Below are 20,239 nucleotides of genomic sequence, written 5' to 3'. Positions count from 1 at the left end.
TGTTGCTTTTGCTTGGATTTGGATTTGTGCTGCTGCTACTTCGGTTTGTTAGTTATTGTTCGGGTCGTTCTGTACCGTTTCGGGCCACTATAAATCGTTGATGTATTTTGTTGAGTGCGAGGATTTATCGCCCGAGCTGAATATGAGAAAAGAATCACACAAATACAAATAAATCAAAAGCATTTCGAATGGCAATGCCAATGGCAATCCTCGAGACTGCTCTGGGACTGAGACTTCCACTGAGAGCGAGAGGGGAATAGTAGTGTTGCTCTCGTGGTTGTTGCTAGCCAGGCTAGACTGTGCTCTGTGCTCTGTGCGAAAAATTGATGTCTTTGCTCATAAAAATAAGGCATCAATGGGGAGGGGCGAGGAGCGCGAACCGAGAGGCGGCAACATTGTAAATTTTATGACTTTTTTATGCGCTGAAATCTATAAATTATGTAAACTGACACTGACAGCTGTCAACCGAAGGCTCAGGCGACAGCGTCAGTGTCAGCGTCGCGTCGAGTCGTCCCTGCCACAGCGGAACGAACGGAACGAGCGCTGAACGGTTGCAAGTGACACATGTGTCAAATGGTCGATGGGGAAACGCGCCTCGCCAGGGAGCTGGCATCCCCACTCCACCATCCAAAAGGGAGCTCGAGCTGATGACTCGAGATGATTAAATGATTGCGAGCGGCAATAAAAAATTGATGTCTCGAATTATTGCTAATATATATTTTCGCTTCACTCTCCGAGTGCCGGCAGTTTATGATGTTTGTTTTGTTTGTTGCTTTTATCGCATTTTACAGCGTTAAAGTTTCAAGAGAATTTCACAGCAACCCCCCGAGCACAGAGCCAGCCTGGGAACTGCGTCGCTCGATTGTGGGGAATGTGGAATGAGGAACGGGGAATCTGAAATGACTAAATCCCGTCGCTGTCTTGGCATCTTCTAGCGAAAATATCGATCGGGTAGGGGAAAACACTTTATAAGAACTTATTCTTGGGGGTATTTCCATGACCTGGCCAACCCTGTCGTACACCGTGGCACAGCAATTAGCGCCCCTTCCCCTGCAGGTCTCTTTATTAAAGTAAATCACAAAAGTTCCTGCCAATGTGCAATAAATGAGAGAGAGGCCACCGGCAGTAACAGTAACTAACGAAAGAAATTAACCAAAAATAAATTAACTGGAAAGAGCCCAAGCCACACAAGTCGCCCTACAAAAGGGTTTTCCCAGCTCCCGCCACCTCCTCCTCCTCCTCCTGCTCCCTCTCTGGGTGTCAACTGCTCCGCTTCGGTCCGCTCCGCTCCGCTCTACGCTCCAAGGGCCCCACTGCGTTGCTTCCGCTGCGATGGAGACGACTGCCGCCAAACTGCTGCTGCCGACTTCTGTAGTCCCCAAATGTGTTTTCAACATGCAATTTTTATTATTGACTGTCGACTCTGCCGACCGTCGACTCTGTCGTCGTCTGTCCTCTGTCGAGTGTCGTGCCAGCTCGCAGCTTTTCAGTGTTTTCCGCCCAGCGAATCGTGAAAATGTCATTACTGTCAATCAAGGGACCGGGCCAAAGGTTGCCCCAAACCGAAAGCATTAAAGCCGTTCCGTTCCGTTCTGACCCAGCGAAGTGACAAATTGAAAACTTCATTCAAAATTGTAGCAATTTTTTGGGCTCAATTTAGTCAAAGGAAATGACTGTCTGTCTGCATGTCTCTCGTGTCTCAATTTGTGTCAGTTGGAGCGGTTTTATTTTCCTTATTTCGCTGTGGGTATCTGCGCTTTGATTTTGGAATAAATTATACAATTTTGGAGCTTGAAATCTGAGATTTATGGGAATATTTCCGAGCTAAAGTCTCTGCCCTCATCTAAGTTCTGACTTGTTGAAGCCTCTAAAAGTATCCGATCCTTGACAGGCGCAGAGGTGGATGGGGGGCAGACCAACCTGTTTGATGACAATCAGTTACATTTTTGAGCAGGATTCACTCGCTCGCGTGCTTTGTATCAATTCTGTTCGGTTATGGTTGAAAAATAAACAGCACCCACAGAGGAGCGAACAAAAAAATGAATTGAAATTGTCACAGAACAGCCTAGAGAGTGCCTGGATGAGGCGACGTGCATTGCCGCGTGGCATTGGCGTGGCAAATGTAACGATTTGGATATTAGATGGAGGAGTTCAGGCCGTTGGACAGTGGCTGATATATCTTTTATTATGTAGTTCTGTGTCATCGTAAAAATCGCTGGCTATTACTTGATTGTCCTTCATGAGGGGCCATAAAGCCGTTGGCACTTGGTGGAGCCGGAGGCCGAGGCCCATTGTAAAATGATTTACTCGCCGGGCTGCCCCCCCGTTCATTTTGTGGCAGGCGCACCGCACCCTGTTGGTCGCTACTCCCACTGCTCCATCGACTATTCACTCATTTTTTTATGGTTCGCTATTTTTTTTACGGTCTTTTACAGTTTAACGACGCATCACTGACACACAAACTGGAGCTGGCAGCGAGGAGTTGGGAGCTGGAGCTGGAGCTAGAAAATTGGGCAACTGGCGAACTGCTGGATCTATTCACGACTTCTTTTTGCTATGGCCAAATAATGTTGCCATTTTATGGTATTTATTTATCAGCTGCCAGTGGGGGCCCCTCCGCTCTTTGTTCGCATTTAATTTTTGGGCTTTTGCTTGAATTTATTTTTGTTCTCCTTCCTTTTCTGCCGCTGGCATTTTTTATGTTATGAGATTTGGTCATTTAACAGTTTTACTTTTATTTTTGTTGCTTTCGATAGGAAAAACATACGGGAAACATTTATGGAACTGTGCGGCAAATAATAAACGCAAAATAAAGTAGGGCCCGTGCATTAGCCTAATGAAATTGGACAGAAAGAAAAAACTTCAAGGGAAAACTAGAGCAAAATGTTCCCTCGATCTTCGACATCTGCTGGCGATCCTTTGTCCTGTTCCCATGATAAGACAGACAGCATCGAAAATGGGCTAATAACTTAGAGGCTTTATGAGCTGGAGGATAAGGACCGGGCACAGGTGGCGGGCAGGCAGGCAACCAGCATGAGACGCACCGACGACAAGTCTCAGGCCCAAAATGGAAGCGTGAAGCCGTTGACATTGATTAGGGTAAGCCAAGGAGCCGCCAGCCGAGGGTCGGGGTCGGGGCGAAAGTGATGAAAGTGAGACTGCAGTCCACTCGGGTGGGGGAGAGTCTCTCTGTTGGCTGCCAAGATGCAGCACAATTTTCCACCAGGGGTTTGGCTTTGGTACATTTCCTTTCGACTTTTGGCCAGTCATGCTGCCCACCGTCTCACGGCTGACTGGCCACGTCTACACATTAGATAAATTAGCCGTCATTTTGTTGTTGTTCTCTTCGTCTTAGCCATGACTGCTGCCTGTGTGTGTGTGTGTGTCTCAGAGACAATCAAACTTACAGATAGCCAACAAAAGAAAAGAGAAGAAGAAAATGTCTTATCATTGTTAGGCGGGTGGCGGCTGAAGTGGAACAAATTAATTTCGTTTCATTTTAATTATTTCTCTTCCTTTGTCTGGCCAGCTATAATTTGAGAGCTATTAACTTGGCTGAGGTCGAAGGTGTACGGGCATCATGGTTTAATTATTTAAATGAATTCACATTTGGGCGCTGCCTCTCCCTTCCTCCCGTAGATCATGCAGATCATCGTGTGGCGAGCTCTTCAGACCACAAATGTTGTCTCTAGTTCTGTGGCAACCCTCGCTTAATGGTCCGCCAATGGCTCTGTCGTTTTTGTGTGTGTCAAATTATGTTCTAATTTATTTCTTTGATTTTGTTTGGGCTGCCCGTGGTGATATTTTGAGGAAAAATTATCCTAGAAAAAGTGCTGCAAGGGCCTCGACCCTCTCCAAGTTCTAGTTTCTCCTACCGCTGCATTTATTGATCCAGAAATGCAGATGCAAAAAATATTTTTAAAACATTTTTGTAATACGAAAAGTCGTGCGATAAGCATTTGGATTACACAAAATGTTGTTACGCAGCCCCTTCCGGATGCTCCCTGCACCCCCCCTCAACCGCTTGAGCCAAGCGCAAGGATCGCGTGCAACGAAATTTCACACCCATCGTGCGCCCTTTCGGCTGAAGAGTTTCTCAGTTCTGCGTCGGGGGTGGCGGGGGAACGTGGTTGGGAATATCACGTGGGCACGCAATGTTTCCGCTGACTTGCCCACGGACTGTGTGCGCGGACTGCAGCGCCGGGTCTAAAGTGTCCAATCAAGTTTTTGAAATGAAACCTAAATAACATGTCATAATAAATAACCTTCAAGCGACCCGGGGGCCCGCAGCCTGGGCCAGAGAAGAGAAGAAATCCAAAATCCTGTAATTACAACGTAAATCCAAAATGTCTCAGCGCCGCACAGCCGTTGCACAGGGCACAGGGCCACGAGGGCTCCTCCAGTCGTAAGGAAACTTAATTCATATATCAAAAAGTTTTTGCCCGGCGAGCGAGCGAGCGATGGACGAGAGTAGCAATTTGCGCGCAAGTAGCCCAGGTCCAACGACGACGAGCCAAGAGCCAAGAGCCTCCTCCTTCTGCTCTCCTCCTCTGCCACACCTTCGTGGGTGCCTACGAGGAGCCTCTCTTTTTTTTGGGCCGCGTGCTGTGCGGGTGGTCAGTCAGGAACGGCAGCGGCAGCGGAAACAGTAACAGAGAGAGAGAGAGCGCAATGGGCAGGGGAACGGCCAAACGTGGAACTGGGAAATGGGGAGCGGCGCAAAGTGTAACTGGCAAAAAGGGGAACGGGCAAAAGTGGAACGGGCGACTGGCAACTGTTTCTCCCCCCAAACTGTAGCCTGTTGTTGTCCGCCTGTCGTGTCGAATGAGAAACACAGCAATTATGCAATTTGATAATACTTCATTCTCGGGTAATAAATATTAATTATTTCTGTTCTTCTTTTTTTTTGTGGTTTTGCGAATGTGATTCGAGTTGGGTGTCCCCCCCGCTACCCCCTGCTCGCTGAGCGCTAGTTTACGGTGATTTATGGCTGCCAGAGACAGAGAACTCTCCCACTGCCTTGGCCCACAAAGAGTTCTCTTTCCTCCTTCCTTAGGCCACCAAGATGCGGGCCATGTTCGAGCAGGTCCGACTCGTGTTGGACATGTGGAATGAAGACTCTTTCGTGGCTGCTTCTCTCTGTGGCTGCAGCTACGAGGGAAGTTTGGGGTCCAACAAATTGGTTCGGTGTTTGGTGTTTGGTCAGCTAGACAGAAAGCCAAAGACAAGCTAAAACATATTCCAAGATATTCAATCATCAGTGATTAAGCGCCAGTTCTGCTCTCACTGAAAAATTGCTGAATGAAAACAAGCTCAAACTCTTAGGAACTTGCATGCCACTCTCCTGGTTGTCTGCTCCTTCAATTGTAGGTGCAGAAATATGTCTCCTTGGCGCTGCGTGTGCCCACTGTACCTGGCCCTTATCACGGGCTTCGGCTGTTCTGGTGCTGCTGTTGGTTTGGCTTCCATTTCGTTTCGTTGCCTGATTCGTCTCTCGTGCATAGGAAACATTTAAATTTTGTGAGCTACTGAAAATTGAGCCGCAACAGCGCCACACACATATCGCACTTGCCACACAGGCCCTAGGACCTGAAATAAATAAATAAATAAAAAATAACAGAGCTCTCCCCCTCTCTGCCACTCTCCAGCAAAGAAATGAAAAAAGTTAAATTGAATTGTGTGTCGCTCGGAGAATATTTACTTCGTATTTCCCCCCTCTAGCCCATTCCGTGGCACTCGAAGTTGACGCAACTTTTTCGGTTAGTTTTTTGGGGGGTTTCTGTTTTTGTAGGTGCCTGCCAGCAACTGTCAAAGTTTTCTGAATGTTTCCATGGCACGGGAAATGGCCGGAAGAGGTGGACAATGGCTGGTAGAAATGGTTGGGCGGAGCCTGGCATTTTATTTAATTGTTATTATTATTTTTATTTTATTTAAATAAGCAAGTTGGAGCGGCTAGAAGGATTTAATTCAAGTATTTCTTTAATTAGGGAACTCTTTATGGCAGCAGATGTTTCGCCTCTAATTGAAATGAATCCGTAGCAGAGAGGCCTCCAGCAGCTCATCCATCTTCTGCTCAGTGTAGTGTGTGTGTGGAGTATCCTTTTTCGTGGCACAACCTAATAACGAGAGAGAGAGAGAGCCAACGAGAATGGCCAACTTGTCGCCAGTAAATGGGCTGCTGTCACGTCATATTGGGTGCTTAAGGACGGTCTTCACTTGATGGGGAAAGGGACTCAACATGAGTCCACAGTGTGAACTCTGGCTCTGACTTGTGCCTGGTCCTGCAGTAATCAATTTTAATATACTACAAAGAGAGAGAGAGAGAGAGAGAGAGAGAGAGCGAATAGTTGTGTGTGTGTGCCCCTTGTTCATGGTTTGGTTTATGAGTTCATGTTTGATATTTGGTGGCCACATTAAGCCGTACGTCGCCATAACACAACACAACAGAGAACAGAATGGATACCGACACGTCACGTTAGACAGTCGTTAGTCAGTCAGTCGCGGTCAGTCAGTCGCGGTGTGGCACTTCCATCATCTATGGTCTTGTGGTGCTTGTGGTCTCTGCTCTCCACTGACGAACTGTCAGCTTACTGTCAATATGTCCTCAACCATCCATCCATCCCCCCTTTTGCCACTTCCCCCTTCCATTTGCCAATGTAATATTCGTACATCGTTTGTGGATGTTGATTTTTGTCATCGTCGTTGTCAAGTGTGCATAATTTTATTCTTTATTCTTTGCGTTTTGTGTTTGACTTTGATGGAGAGAGACACACACACACACACACAACACCACCCCCACTTGTTTACCGCAAGAATCAATGCGCTGCGAGCTCTCTTCTCCACGCTCTACGCTTCACGCTCTCTTCCCTTCAAACTCTCCACTTCTAGGTCTCCGCTCCAAACACTCTACACTCCACGCTCACCGCTTGAAGCTTGCCTATGCACGCTCTCCGCTACAAACTCTCCACCTCACGCGCTCCTCTTCTAGCACTCTCCGTTTTAAGCTTCCGTCTCCACGCTCACCGCTTCAAGCTCTCTCCGCTTCTAGCGCTCCTTCTGTCTCTCTTCTTGCGCTCCTCCTCTTTGTCTTCTGTGTGTGTGCTTGCGGTAATAGTTTCGACTTGAAAGGGAACGTAATGAGCTCGAAGTGTGACACATAAAACATCTCGCATGAGCCAAGCAGAATGCGATGCCCCATTGGAGCACAGGCAGCGCGTTATGCGATCTACTTAGTCCATAACTTCCAGGCCACTGAATGCGAGAATCTATGCAAAATCATCCTTGGATTATTCTATTACTCAGGCTGTGAATCATTCATTGGGGAAGATGGGCGGGGATTATGGGATTAACATAGAGATAACATAGAGCAAATATATTTACAGAGCAGATAAATAGTTAGACTAAGAGAAAGGGCACAAAACCAAAGCACAGTACAGGAAACTGTGGATAGTTCTATGCATGCGTTGCAGCAGTTCCTGCCTTGAGTGACTCGCAATCCTGCTGCGTGCTCCTCCCTCTGCTGCAGACATTTTCCATTTCCCCACCAAACCAAATCACTGTCCAAGTGGAGTCTACTTATGCATATGCAGATGCGATTGCAGGCTGCAGGATGCGGTTGCAGGATGCAGTCGAAGGCCCCCGCCTGGGGCACGCAAATGGTTCCTAAATCATGCGGATATCATCAATGGCATGACAGTTTCTGGCATGTGCCACATGCAGCGCCACAGCAGCAGCAGCCACCAAAACTGCACTCGGAAGCGGAAGAGGGGCGGAGGAAGGAGGAAGGAGGGCGACACGCTGTCCCTCGGCTGACGCTGACTTTGTCGTTTGCTTGGACGGCTGACGGCTGGGAAATTCTTTCCGGCTGTCATTCCCGAACATTGAGTGGTTGATTGCCTTAATGAATGCCTCAATGCTGACAAGTTGTTTTGTGGCACACCCAAAACAGCTGCCACACACAGTTGCAGTTGCAGTTTTGCAGTTGCAGCTTTTGCGCCCTCAGGCCTCAGTTTTGCCTCAATTGAATCAAGGAGAAATTTCCGTGTTTATTTAAAGCGAATTCTTGTTCCTTTTCAACTGTCAAATATTTCAGGAAAATCGCAATGGGAAATGGCAGGCAAAAATGGGGTCTATCGAATGGCTTTGCCCTCTGCTGGCGCCTAATTACGGACCTGTCCCCTCGGGCTCTGGAATGTGAATGGAATTTGAGGCACAGAAACCCCTGGGTTAGGGGTCCGTCCGGGTTCAAGTTGGTCGAGTGGAAATCAAATTATTTTAATGATACACAAATTGATACTTTGAAACAAAAATAACAAACCAAATGAAAATTGCTCGCAGCATTTCCAGCTAGCAGCGGGGGAAAGGTTTCCAGGACAGGCCAGAAAGGGAAACGGAACGAAACGGAACGGAACGGGATGGAACGAGATGGGACACTGATGTGCCGGAGAGCTCTTCCTTGGGGTTGGGTACGGAATTAAGTGAAAATTGGATTCCTTACATTTTGCTTTGGCTTTTTCCATTTTCTGCAAATCGAGTTGTCGTTGTCGTTGCCGTTGCCGTCGCTGAGGTCCTTTGGGTTGGACTCTTTAATACCTGAAGCGTGTGCAATTGCTATTATTATGCAAATTTCTGCATGCGTGTTCCTTGCCCGCTCCTTCCACTGCCCATTGTTTTCTCTCCCTCTCTCCCTCTCTCCCTCTTTCTATTTTCTTTCTATTTGTAATTTAAATGAGGGTCGTGTTCGCCTTACGCTTTGGTCCTTTGCCATAATGAGAGACAATTGAAATGTCAATAGCCTGCAATTGTGTGCCAGGTAAGCATCAACGTCTCTCCGTCTGCCATTATCTAGGGGTGGCACCCAGGGGTAGGATATTGCGGCATTAAGGGTCGATTGCCCATAATCGAATAAGCGCCGCTGCCTGCTGTCGCTGATAAAACGCATATCCGACCACGTCCAAAACGGATACCAAACAGATTTCAGCAGCGAATGAATTTGAAGCGAGACGAAGCAATTATTTGAGGCAGAACTCAGACATTTTTATGCGGGTTGAGTGGCAAGAGACTGCCACAAAATTGAAGCTGCAACAGTGCAAGTTTCACTCACATCAAACTCTTTTCGGGCAGAAATTATTTGAATTTTAGCAGTGAGCAAAGCTCTCCAAATGAACTCACTTTTGGCTCTGCTTCTGTGACGTTTTTTAGTGCAGTTTTCCCTCTAGATTTCAACAAATAAATGTCGATAAATTTTCTCTAAAACTAAAAATAACAAATAAACTCAGATCTCCCCCGACTTTTCATTCAGTTTCAAGTCTGACTTTGGGCACACAATCTCGCATCCGCTCGTAAAAGTACATCGCAAACATTCAGCAAACAAAATTCTCTAAGAAATAGTTCCAAATCCTTCAGCAATGAACATTTACACGTTGTCCTTGGCGGCAGCCTTGAGCTTCTTTCTGGGCTACGGACCGTCGCAGTGTCCGGGCACCAGCGGCGGCAATCGGCATGTGATCCGCTTGGATGAGGGCTGCTGGGAGCAGCTGTTGCAGGGCGAATGGATGCTGGGCTTCTGCATGCCGTTGGTGGAGAACTGCAGCGGATTCGAGCGAGTTTGGAGCAGCTTTGCCACGGCAATGCAACGGCAGGAGCCACGACTGCAGGTGGCCAGCATGCAGATGGAATACTCCGGCACAGTGGTGGCCCGCTTCTCGCTGCGGCGACTGCCCAGCATTCTGCATGTGCGCAATGGAACCTTCCGCGAACTGCCCGTGGCATACAGCGTCGACAAGTTGCTGCAACTGGCCCAGGGGGAGTGGCGCAAGGCGGCGCCAGTGCCCATTTGGCGTCATCCCAATGGCCGGGTTGTAGCCGCAAAAGTGCTCTACCTGCGAGCGGTCAATAAGGTCTACGGCGCAAAGTACTTTGGCGGCGACTACACACGTGCCACAGTCCTCGTGGGCATTTGCAGCTTTCTGCTGTTCTCCATAAGTCTGACAGCGGCCAGCAGTCTGTACGCCTTGATAAGGGACAAGTTGATGGCCACAAAAGGTGCCAAAAACCCACAAGCAACAGGCTGATGCGCTGCAGACACCAAATTCCGAGTCGGTCATTGGTTCTGGCACAAAATAAATGTTTAAAAATATTTGCAAATATTTTATTTGTCAGACAGTTGGCTCCAAGTCCACGTTCGCCGCCATTTCTGTTATTTGATAGCTGTAAACGGCCATGGAGAATATTATAAACAGCGCTGAAAGGTGGCACACAATATGAGCTTGAAATAATATCTCCAAATAATATTTATAAACATTTACCCAATGGCAGAATCAGCCAGTGTATGACGAGTGTGCTCAGGCCACAGACAATTATCGAAGAGCAGACCAAGCAGCGCGAAGCCTGTGGGGGGAAACAAGTGAGGAATTGGGCAATCTTTTGCAGAGAATTTAATGCGATTTACCAGCAAAATGCCAGCGAGCAGCATGAGGCCGGAGAGCGTGAAACCCGCGCCGGACAGACAGCCGATTATTTGGATTGCGGCTGCCAGTTTTTGTGCCTTCACAAGGCTCAAAACTTGATCTGAAATAGGAGCGAGATTCAAGTTTAATTAGCGCACAAAAAGAGTTCTAAGTTCCATTTTTATAGAATTTTCTTGTACCAATTAAAAGCAGTCCAAAAATGATATTCCAGCAGGCCCACAAGATGCAGGCTCTGAGCGTCGAACACTTGCAGAGACATTTGCAGCAGGGCGCCAAAAAGCACATTATTATTATAAGAAATGTTTAAACAATAGTTGAGACCCATTGGAATTGCTTAAAGAATTGCTGAAACTCAAATAATTTGACACGTGAAGGGGCACATTTATTTGAGTGAATTTAAAGTGGAATTACTGGCCGGAGTTTGGTGTTTTATTTGGCATTAAATGCACTTCACACCTGCGGCTCTTTGTTCCTTTTTGACTTCATCTTCAATTCCCAAACATCCCCTTGATGCTGCAGTAGAAAATATTGCCCGGCGTTAGCAGCGCCATGCAAATGACGTTATAGAACGCTCTCCTCACGCACGCGGGCTCATCGCCAAAGACGATCAGCACGGCGTTCGGCACCACCTCCTTGACGGCGTTGATCAGGTCGCTCATTTGTGGCACCAACTCCGCGAGGCAGTCGGGATAGGGAAAGAAGCCAAAGGGCGTGTCGCAGGCGTCCACGGCCTTGGTTCTCTTGATGACGTTCCACATGACTTGCTTGACCATTTTGTAGCCGCCTCTCTTGAATTTTGTTGAGCGCTTTGTGCTGGTGCTCGTGGCTGTTGGGTCCTTCGGCTCCTCTGGCTCCTCGCAGCTGATGAGCGACTCGAGGAACTTGTAGCAATCGCGTCGCAGTTCGGCCACAATGTTCATAAAGCAGCCATAGGAACGATCATCGCAAAGATCCTTCACAACTCCCGCCACTTCCCCATCGCTCATATCCGAAACATCCACGGGCTCCGGCTCTGTGGGCTGGCTGGTGAAGGGAGGATACGAGCTGCTGTCTTCTTCGCTAAATTGGGGATCAATTTGGGTTTACTTTTGGTGTTTTTTTGGGGTTTATTTGAAGCTTACGTTGTGCTCTGCGTTGTGGTCTTTAGCCTTCTTCTTTTGACGTATCTTTTGGCATTTCTCGCCTGCAAGAGGCAGCTGGGCAGCAGTGCCAGCAGCACAAGGATTGGCAGTAGATTCATAGCTTGAATGTCGATCCACTGCTGTGGATTTGGGACTGATTAATAGCTGGCAAAACTCATTCTTTAACGGCAATTATTGCATTTGTTTTGCTAATTATTTATGGTATTTGTTGTGCATTTTACGGGGTAAGATTTGCGCTCGAAATGCCATTAAAAATAAGCAATATTTGGGTCATATTCTGCTACTGATGAAGCAGCCAAAGAGGGTGCTGGGAGAAGCGCTGTAAGACGGAGAAAATAATAGTTGGAAAATGATTACCCTTTCTGTTTGCTGATTTCGTGGGAGCTCTCAAAGTTTAACCTTTTATTAGATATCGGGAAATATATGCAACGAAAAAAGTGCCAAATAAATGGCATAAATTCCCAGTAGAAAAGGTGCAAAAATGTTTAAGAAAACATAAACAAAAATGAGCTCAAAAAGAGCCAAAAAAGTGCAGAAATTAGCTCTAAAAATTGTGCAAAAATGGTTAAAAAAATCGCAAATATTCTTAAGCCAAAAAATATTTAAATACAAATTAATTACTCAGGCGCTCCAATAGTTTTAACTTTTTAAATAGATTGCAAGTAAATTATGGAACGAAAAAAGTGCCAAAAAAATGCCACAAATGCGCACTAAAAGCTCTACAAAAATGGCTAAAAAAATATCAATATTCCTAAGCCTAAAAAACGTTTAAAAACCAAAGAAATATTGCGGGAATTTCGAACTTTTTCAATTCTAAGCGCTGCTCCATCGATTCCAATTGTTTTACGAACAAATTGTTTTGTGGAAACTTTTTGTATACATTTCCAGTTCGAATAACAACTCGAGCTCCGCCCTAAACAAACATGTAAGGGGCTCGGCTGAGTCCTAAAACTATTGCAATTTAAATGAAGTTTGAAACTAAAACTATAAGCAAAATTCCTGTGCCGAAAGCCGGGAGCAAGTATTTGCGGCAAGGAGGCTTGAGGTTGGGCGCTGCCGCAGCCACACGCATGTTTATCGAGAGCCAAGGGGCATTAATTACGCATACAACACGTGGCACCACGGTCAAATGAGGGAGACCAGGGCAGGCAGGGAGGCAGTCAGTCAGTGGGGGGAGTTCCACTCGGTTGGAAATGAGTTCTCCGATATCTGCTGCTTGTTGACTTGCTGACCGCCAGGAGCCAGGCAGAACACTCGATAAACTTTCGACAGAGGGCCCAAAAGGGTTTCCCAGCCCCCCTTAAAACCAACATTAATCGCAGACAAAGCCAAGGATAGTTGCAGATGGGCTTAGGCATTTATTTAAGCGAATTAACAAGGGACACACGAAGCAGACTGTGTGGGGCAGATGAAAAGAACTTGCCACAAATAGTTTGTTAGGTTTTGGGCATTGTGTTTGGAGGGCTTTTTGCAGGATTTTGTCCATGAATTGTCAGTCCTTTTGCGCGCTTTCTACACGCATTTTTCAGGCGCTTTTTTGTGTGCTAACTTCTTGCTTTTAGATTAATTATTATGCATCGAGGAATTGCCAGATTGATTGTGATCCTTTGTGCTTGAGTTTCCAAGTTATGTTGCTCTCCTCAACGACCAATGCCAGGGGTCCACCTGTTCTACATCTTCATTTCCTTCTGCTCTGCATTTGTCGTGTATTTCCGGCATTAGATTTGCTCTCAAGTGCACATTGAAGACACATTTGGAATCTGGAAGCTGCTGCCACAAAACTTGCCGCAAAATCAGCTGCTGGAGCACTTGCTGGCTACAATATCGCGCGGAGCGGAAGCGGATGTCGTTCTTTTGATTTAGCAATTGGAACTGAAAGGGAATGACAACAACAGCAGAGGGCAGGGCAGGGGCAGGGAGGGACAGGAGCATCGCCAGTCCAAATGGGAAAACTTTTTGCGGCTGCAAAAGTTGTCTTTTTGTGCGGAAATGTGGCAAGTAAATTGAAGTGCCACACAAAAACCACACAGCGAGTAGGGGGCAAGGTCGCCTCTTTAAATCCCAAATTGCTGTCTTTTTTTGTTTGACATAATCGGAGGATTTTTGCCAGACATTCGCAGAGGAAATGAAAGCATTTTTGGCCAGCAGCAGGCGGGTTCCAGCAGCGCACTTTGATCTGCCCTGAGGAGAGCCACTGGATTGGGTTTTGGTGTGGTGTTCCCTGTTTGCCGCGGACATTGAACCGCCGTGGACTCAATTACCAGCGTGTCCAGTGGAGCAGCTCCCGAAGCTGTCTGCCTGCCTGCCTGCTCGGTGCACGCTTTGTGCCCGCTTTGATTAAATGTCAAAACAATTGCGAGCTGCAAGCACATAATCAAAGCTTTTGCTTGCGTAATTGCCCAACGAAGTGGAAGCTGCAGGGAAAAATAGAAGAAGGCAGCCAAGGGGACAGGGCATGAGCAGCAGGGAGCAGGGAGCAGGGAGCTGGCACTAGGAGCAATGGAGATTCATGAATGAGCTTCAGCTGAGGCTTCTTCCTGGGCTAACCCCCTGCAAAGTTTGTTTATTTGTAGCCCCACCAAGCGGACATGCAAAAACCAATTCGGAATTCATTTCCGGGCTTCATTTTGGGCAACAAAATACACCAAAAATCTACACAATATTCCGGGCTGTGCTTTTGCTTTTCACAATTTTTATCTGCCTGCCAACCTGGACGCTGTTTTGCTTTTTTGTTGTGTCTTTTCCCTGCTTTATGTGGGGTGGAGTGTGCTGCGTGGGGCATGTGACAATCTCGCAAAGATATGGAAGTGCCAGCCCCCGTCCCAGTCCTCCAGCCGAATGGACATCATTAGCGTTGTGGGGGGTTGAAGTTGAAGTCCGTGCAGGATGCGTGGCGGCTGCGGCTGCTGCGGCTGCTGGCTCCTGCTGATTGTCAGCAAAAGTGAATATAAAATAGCAACAACAAAATGTACAGGCAATAAAAAAGAAAGAACATTTTAAGAAGTAAATTTCCTAGCTGCCCCCGTTGGCCCGTGCCCGTGCCCCGTGCCCCGTGATGACCTCATTAATTTTCAATCTGAGCGAGATTACAGGCACGCTGACCACGCCCCAGCGCCTGATGAATCTCTCTCTCTCTGCCTGCCGCCCCTTCCCTTAATTTATGATGATAAATGAGTTTCAATCAAGCGGCCGAAGTGGAGTTGACGGCGGTCCAGTGGGTCACTCAGAGCCCACAGCTCCCAGCTCCCAGCTCCTCCTCCTGCGCCTTCCTTCATTTTTGTGCAGGATTTTCTCTAGCTAAATAATTCGATTTGACTTTGCCCCACGTTGCGGGGCTGTGCGATTTTCATTTGAATATTTATGAATTATTTTTGGGGTAAATTTGTTTGATTTTTTGTGATTTTTATTTTTTTGTGATAAAAAATTGAACAAATTAATTTCGGGCGCTACATTTTTGTGCCGCTTTTGTGCCATTTTCAATTAATTATTTTTACGTTGAATTTTCGGCTATTTGCATAAGCCAAAGCCGCTGGAGCAGAAGCGATAAACAAATGCCGACTAAAATGCGGGAGAAAGTGCGGAAAAAGTGCCGGAAAAGTGCCGGAAAAGTGCTGCCAAAAGGGAAGAGCAGCATTTGTTCACCTGCTTTGTCGTTTGTTTAAATAATCTGGTAATATTTCAAATTGTCGCAGCAGCAAAAAAGCAGCAAAAAAGCAGCAAAAAAGGGGGGAAAATCATAAATAAATGGAAAACCTTTTTAGCCCTTTTTTGCCGCAACGCACAGGGAGAGGGGAGTGGCATATACATATATAGAGATATATATCCACTGGCATATCCACATAAAAATATCCCTTAATTTATGACCATTTACCGCTTTGGCCAATCCAAGGTAATTATTATCTTTTTGGCACACGCTGCGCATACGTAATAAATGGGCAGCTTTAACGGGTTTTGGGGAAGGGCGGGGCAGCAACCTGTGCGTAAGACAATTTTCATTATTTTCACTTTGCATTGCCAGAATTTATGGGCAGAACTTTAGCCCGCTGAACCCGGGAAAAAGCAAACGAAAAGTCGTAGAATTTATCGTGACATCAATTGACATTTCTCCAGCGCCCTTTTGTCGCTCCTTTCTTATCGGTTCTCCGCTTCTTATCATTTATTTTAGCAACCACTCAGCCTGAATTAAAAAATCCCTTTTCAATTTCACTTTTCAACAAACAAAACGAACAAAAAAAGGGAAAAGTGGGCAGAAAAAGGGTCAAGATGGGGCCGGATAATGCGGCAGCCTGGCAGTATTTTGGGAACAGATTTCAAAGCATTAAACCTCGGGGAAAATCAGTTAAAACTCCGCAAAGAAAAAGTAAATTTAGCGCAGAGTTTTATGGCTAAAGAAAAGCAAATTTCAGAGCAGGAAAAACCAGTGGCAGGAGGAGCACAAAACGGACTTCCAGCAGGGTCGATCAGCGCTCAGCTTCTCATAGCCGCGGCGCCCTCAGTATATCCGCAACATGATCGAGTCCCCGCTTCGTGCACTTGTGGCTGGCCAAGCGACTGGCAAAGTCCACAGCCACAGCCAGAGGTCGTTCCCTCACATAAATGGCATAAATAAAGGCCGCCGTAAAGGTGTCGCCAGCGCCCAGGGCATCCACCATTTTGCGTGGCTTGTACGCAGCTGCGAGACTGTACTTGCCCGTCTGCTCCAGGATGCCAGCGCCCTGTGCGCCCCATCGAAAGATGACAATGGGACGCTTGAGGTTGAGGCCACGGCGCCTGCGCAGCTGCTCGTCCATTTGGGCGCAGGCAAACTCCGGCGTGGGCCAGTGCTGCTCGAGTGCGAGTTTCCTGGAGCAGAAGACATAATCGCAAAAGTCAACCAGCGGCCACATCAGCTCCAGTTGCTGGCCTAGCTCCAGCGAGAGAATGATCTTGTCTGTGTCGTGTCCCTCATTAAATGCCGCCACTTGCTGCATCATGGCCCGCGTGGTCTCAAAGCAAATGCCGTCCATGTGCAGCCAGCCGTAGAGCTTGAGATCCAACTGCCGAAAATGCTCAATGGAGACGTGGGGGCACTCGCTGCTGCAGCTGACGATAGTCCGGGTCCGCGTGGACTTGGCCAGGATCACAGAGGAGAAGGGCGGCGCCTGCGCGCAGCTGGGACAATGCTCAATGTGGATGCCACGCGAGCGCATGTCATCCGCGAGCAGGCGATACATGGGGAGGCTGCTCAACATGCCAAAGAACTCACAGGGGACGCCCAATTGCCGCAGCACGGTGCAGTTGTTGGAGGCAGCGCCGGAGCGTTGCCAGTAGCCAAGGGCGCAGTGCGCCTTCCGCTCTGGAAACTGCCGCACCAGGGAAATGTAATCCATGGCGGAGATGCCGCTGCACAGCACCAGCTTCTTGCCCGCTGCCCAGCTGTGTTTGTTGCCGCTGATTGGGGCAGACATTTCCCTCCAAATTTTGATTGAAATTTGAGCAGAAAGTGGGAAAAAGTGTGTCACATTTTGTGACTTACTTCGGTTGATCCTTGTGCTCCTGTGCTGCTGCTTGCTTTCCCTTTGCAGCTGTCAAAATTTACACAAAAATTGCCTAGAAAATTCGTAAAAAATTCTTAGAAAATTCCCAAAACTCTGCCCAAACAATGAGCCACCTTTGTGCCCCCAGCCTGCAGAAGTGCGTGCTCTGTGTGGGCTGCACGGAGATCGCTTACATCTCCAACGTCGAGCAGTTCCCGGCGCGTGGTGCCCGTCTGCGCTGCCAGAACGCCTTCATGCAGCGCACAGGCAGAACCTCCAATGTCTGCACCGCCCTGCGGCTGCTGGGCGCACGCGTGGAGCTCTTCGGTGTGCTCAGCCGACTGGGAGCGTTCCGCTTCGTTGTGGATGATCTGCGGCGCAGGGACATTGACTTCGGTCACTGCTCCTGGACGGAGGAGAGTCCGAGCTGCTCCAGCATCATACGAGAGCGAGCGACAGGCACGAGCACGGTGCTGCGTTGCGGGAAGCCTTTTCCCCATGTGACGGCGAAGGAGTTTGCTCAATTGGATCTCTCCCTCTATGGCTGGGTGCACTTCGAGGCGCGGCATGTCCGCGAAACGGTGCTGATGATGCGACGCGTGCAGGACCACAACAATGGCCGCGCGGAGCAGGAGCGCATTGTGGTGTCGCTGCTGGTCTACGATTGCCTCGAGGATAACTTGGATCTGCTCAGCCTCTGCGACTTTGTGGTCTTTGGACGACTGTTGGCCCTGCAGGTGGGCTGGAGCTCCGCGCACAACGCCTGCGAGCAGCTGAACAGCGCTCTGAGGACTCCCCGCTCCATCCACACGCGTCGCCCGTGCATCATTTGTCCCTGGGGCAGCCAGGGTGCTGTGTGCATGGATGCTCGGGGCAACTTCTACGAGCTGCCCGCGTACAAGCCGCAGAAAATTGTGGATCGCATGGGCGATGGCGAATGCTTCACCGCGGGCTTCATCTATGCGACTTTTGTGCGTCGCCGACAACTGCCCGATGCCGTGGACTTTGCCAACCTCGTGGCCAGTCATAAGATTGCCAGCGTGGGCTTTGATGCCATTGCCAGGCTGCGTATCAGTCCGAAGAAGCTGCTGCCTGTGCCTGTGGCAGACAGCGAAGTGTCCTCCGAGGAGGAGCAGCTCTCGCACGAGCAGCGACTGTGCAGAAAGTATCTGAATCGACCCATACAGCTGCAGCAGTTGGCTGGGGCAGACGCGCAGTCTGGCACAGAGGCAGAGCCAGAGCCAGAGCCAGAATCGGAGCCCATGTCGGAGCAGGCAGTGGAGGCGGCCTGGGAACGTTTGAGTCGAACGGCTTATTGAGACTTTTGGGAGTTTGTTTTGTTCTTTCACGGATTAAATTTGTTTGCAATTAGCGGCGGGAAGTGGCTCTCAGCTGTTCCAGTTTGAGCGACTTCTGCAGCTGCTTTCCCCTTAGCGCAGCATTTGAGGGTCCTTGGGCTGCTTATGATCGATCTCCTCATTGTCTCCTTTGTTCTTGCACTAATCGGTCGCAAATCCTTGAATCTGCATGCCAATTGCTGCTGCTGTTGCTTCCTTATCATCTAAACTTAGTGGCTGCATTTATCTGCCCTTCAATCACTTGCTTTGATCCTCTTTCTTGGCCTTTTCCCGCCGCGTGGCAGCTTCCATTGTTTCCATGCATTGGCACATATTTTGGTACGTTCTCCCACTCTTCCTGGCTGCAAAATTCTTCTTCAATTCTCAGAAATGATCTTTTTTTGCTGTGTTTTGCCGCGCTGGCCAACAGCTGATCGGCGTTTAGTGTTGCAAAACTGCATGGAAATTTGCTCATTGTTGCGGCTCAAATCTGGCAACTTGCCAAAGGGTTCAAAACTTTTGCTTGATCATAATTTCTCGCAGCCAAAAATGTTGTCCCTGAACTGACTTTAATTTCTGGCTAAATAAGCGAAATTTCTGCCCCAAAAGAAGTGTCTCCACATCCAATTTTGGTGCAAAACTCTGACGATATATCGGCGGCTAGAGAGTGCTGCCAGACTGGGCGATAAATGCTGGGCTTGAAAAGTAAACAAATAAAAGCGAAAACGAATATTCTGCAAACTTTTTGCTGCACTTCCCTGAGATATTTCTGAGCTTCTACAAAGAATGGGTTCGTATTGGCTTTGCTTCTGCTTAAACCCAAGTCCCCAAGTGCTGAATGTATTACTTCCCAGGCACCTACCACCAAAAGTTCCACTTGCCGCGCGTTTTCTTCGATGTTTGTGCTGACAAGCAGCAGCTGGGACGCATCATCATGCTGCTCCGTGCGGATGTGGTGCCCAAGACCGTGGAGAACTTTCGTGCTTTATGCACCGGGGAGAAGGGCTATGGCTACAAGGGTTCGGTGTTTCATCGCATAATACCCACGATCCTGGTGCAGGGCGGCGACTTCTGCGATCAGAATGGCACTGGCGGGCGCTCCATCTACGGGGAGTGCTTCGCCGATGAGAACTTCGAGCTGCAACACGACACGGCGGGTGTGCTGTCCATGGCCAGTGCTGGCGCGCACACAAACAACTCCAAATTTCTGATAACCACGGGACCAACGCCCTGGATGGATGGCAAGAATGTGGTCTTCGGGCACGTGGAACTGGGCATGGATGTGGTGGAGCGCATGGAGGACTTTGGCTCGAGGAGCGGCAAAACTTCGCGCAGAATTGTCATCGAAAACTGCGGCGATATCGAGCTGATTGAAGGAGTGACAAAGCCATGGAATATGTCCGTGTATAAGCCCATAAAATGAGCCAGGAATGGGCAGACTTTAAGGATTCTTTCTGTGAATATTTAAAGCCAAAAAGATAACATTTTCACGGCACCGCACTTTGATTTATTTGATAGTCTCAGAGAAGCGTCGAAGCAGTCCCAAAATGTGCGGCATTCAGTGCGGGAATTTCTGTATTTATGTATTCAGTTTTCGGAGGGGAAAGGCCTGGCCACAGCATAATTGCCACATGATTAATTCTGAAGTCAGAGCAAGATAAATGCTAATAGATATACAGCAGGAATGTGGCACGGGGCCTGAGCACTTCCAGGACGCTGGCCAAAGGCGCTTCCTTGGGTCATTTATCATTTCGGACAACAAGCAAAGGCAGCGG

At 48.2% G+C, this 20,239-nt stretch overlaps 6 protein-coding genes across 6 annotated transcripts; 3 read left to right on the top strand and 3 right to left on the bottom strand.

The window, feature by feature from the left end:
* Positions 1-9,407: 9,407 nt before the first annotated feature.
* LOC117893430 (thioredoxin-related transmembrane protein 1-like) lies at positions 9,408-10,073 on the top strand. The gene has a single exon (XM_034800048.1). It carries the CDS (start codon positions 9,408-9,410, stop codon positions 10,071-10,073), a length of 666 nt encoding a protein of 221 aa, XP_034655939.1.
* Positions 10,074-10,157: 84 nt separating this feature from the next.
* On the bottom strand, positions 10,158-10,777 carry LOC117893429. The gene is made up of 3 exons (XM_034800047.1): positions 10,649-10,777; positions 10,308-10,569; positions 10,158-10,209 (listed from the first exon to the last, which is right to left on the bottom strand). The coding sequence occupies exons 1-3, from the start codon at positions 10,752-10,754 to the stop codon at positions 10,158-10,160; spliced, it is 420 nt and encodes a 139-aa protein (XP_034655938.1). The 5' UTR covers positions 10,755-10,777.
* A 120-nt stretch (positions 10,778-10,897) lies between these two features.
* On the bottom strand, positions 10,898-11,750 carry LOC117893261. The gene is made up of 2 exons (XM_034799828.1): positions 11,591-11,750; positions 10,898-11,528 (listed from the first exon to the last, which is right to left on the bottom strand). Exons 1-2 carry the CDS (start codon positions 11,707-11,709, stop codon positions 10,958-10,960), a joined length of 690 nt encoding a protein of 229 aa, XP_034655719.1. The 5' UTR covers positions 11,710-11,750; the 3' UTR covers positions 10,898-10,957.
* Positions 11,751-15,972: 4,222 nt separating this feature from the next.
* On the bottom strand, positions 15,973-17,103 carry LOC117893253 (ketohexokinase). The gene has a single exon (XM_034799819.1). The coding sequence runs from the start codon at positions 17,056-17,058 to the stop codon at positions 16,087-16,089; it is 972 nt and encodes a 323-aa protein (XP_034655710.1). The 5' UTR covers positions 17,059-17,103; the 3' UTR covers positions 15,973-16,086.
* Positions 17,104-17,237: 134 nt separating this feature from the next.
* LOC117893246 (ketohexokinase) lies at positions 17,238-18,472 on the top strand. The gene has a single exon (XM_034799809.1). It carries the CDS (start codon positions 17,253-17,255, stop codon positions 18,444-18,446), a length of 1,194 nt encoding a protein of 397 aa, XP_034655700.1. The 5' UTR covers positions 17,238-17,252; the 3' UTR covers positions 18,447-18,472.
* Positions 18,473-19,341: 869 nt separating this feature from the next.
* LOC117893427 (peptidyl-prolyl cis-trans isomerase F, mitochondrial-like) lies at positions 19,342-19,887 on the top strand. The gene has a single exon (XM_034800044.1). It carries the CDS (start codon positions 19,399-19,401, stop codon positions 19,885-19,887), a length of 489 nt encoding a protein of 162 aa, XP_034655935.1. The 5' UTR covers positions 19,342-19,398.
* Positions 19,888-20,239: the final 352 nt, after the last annotated feature.

Source organism: Drosophila subobscura, chromosome J (assembly GCF_008121235.1).
Source record: "Drosophila subobscura isolate 14011-0131.10 chromosome J, UCBerk_Dsub_1.0, whole genome shotgun sequence".
In the NCBI taxonomy this organism is placed as follows: domain Eukaryota; kingdom Metazoa; phylum Arthropoda; class Insecta; order Diptera; family Drosophilidae; genus Drosophila; species Drosophila subobscura.
This window is presented reverse-complemented; position numbering and strand designations above follow the sequence as displayed.

What these genes read in the sequence shown, in the direction of transcription:
- LOC117893246 (XM_034799809.1), top strand. Translation starts at nt 17,253, where the DNA reads ATGAGCCACCTTTGTGCCCCCAGCCTGCAGAAGTGCGTGCTCTGTGTG.
- LOC117893261 (XM_034799828.1), bottom strand. Translation starts at nt 11,709, where the DNA reads ATGAATCTACTGCCAATCCTTGTGCTGCTGGCACTGCTGCCCAGCTGC. An exon ending in ACCACAACGCAGAGCACAAC is followed by an intron (nt 11,529 to 11,590) that starts GTAAGCTTCAAA and finishes TCCCCAATTTAG; the next exon opens with CGAAGAAGACAGCAGCTCGT.
- LOC117893429 (XM_034800047.1), bottom strand. Translation starts at nt 10,754, where the DNA reads ATGTGCTTTTTGGCGCCCTGCTGCAAATGTCTCTGCAAGTGTTCGACG. An exon ending in TTTTGGACTGCTTTTAATTG is followed by an intron (nt 10,570 to 10,648) that starts GTACAAGAAAAT and finishes CTCCTATTTCAG; the next exon opens with ATCAAGTTTTGAGCCTTGTG. An exon ending in CTGGCTGATTCTGCCATTGG is followed by an intron (nt 10,210 to 10,307) that starts GTAAATGTTTAT and finishes GGCCGTTTACAG; the next exon opens with CTATCAAATAACAGAAATGG.
- LOC117893253 (XM_034799819.1), bottom strand. Translation starts at nt 17,058, where the DNA reads ATGTCTGCCCCAATCAGCGGCAACAAACACAGCTGGGCAGCGGGCAAG.
- LOC117893430 (XM_034800048.1), top strand. Translation starts at nt 9,408, where the DNA reads ATGAACATTTACACGTTGTCCTTGGCGGCAGCCTTGAGCTTCTTTCTG.
- LOC117893427 (XM_034800044.1), top strand. Translation starts at nt 19,399, where the DNA reads ATGCTGCTCCGTGCGGATGTGGTGCCCAAGACCGTGGAGAACTTTCGT.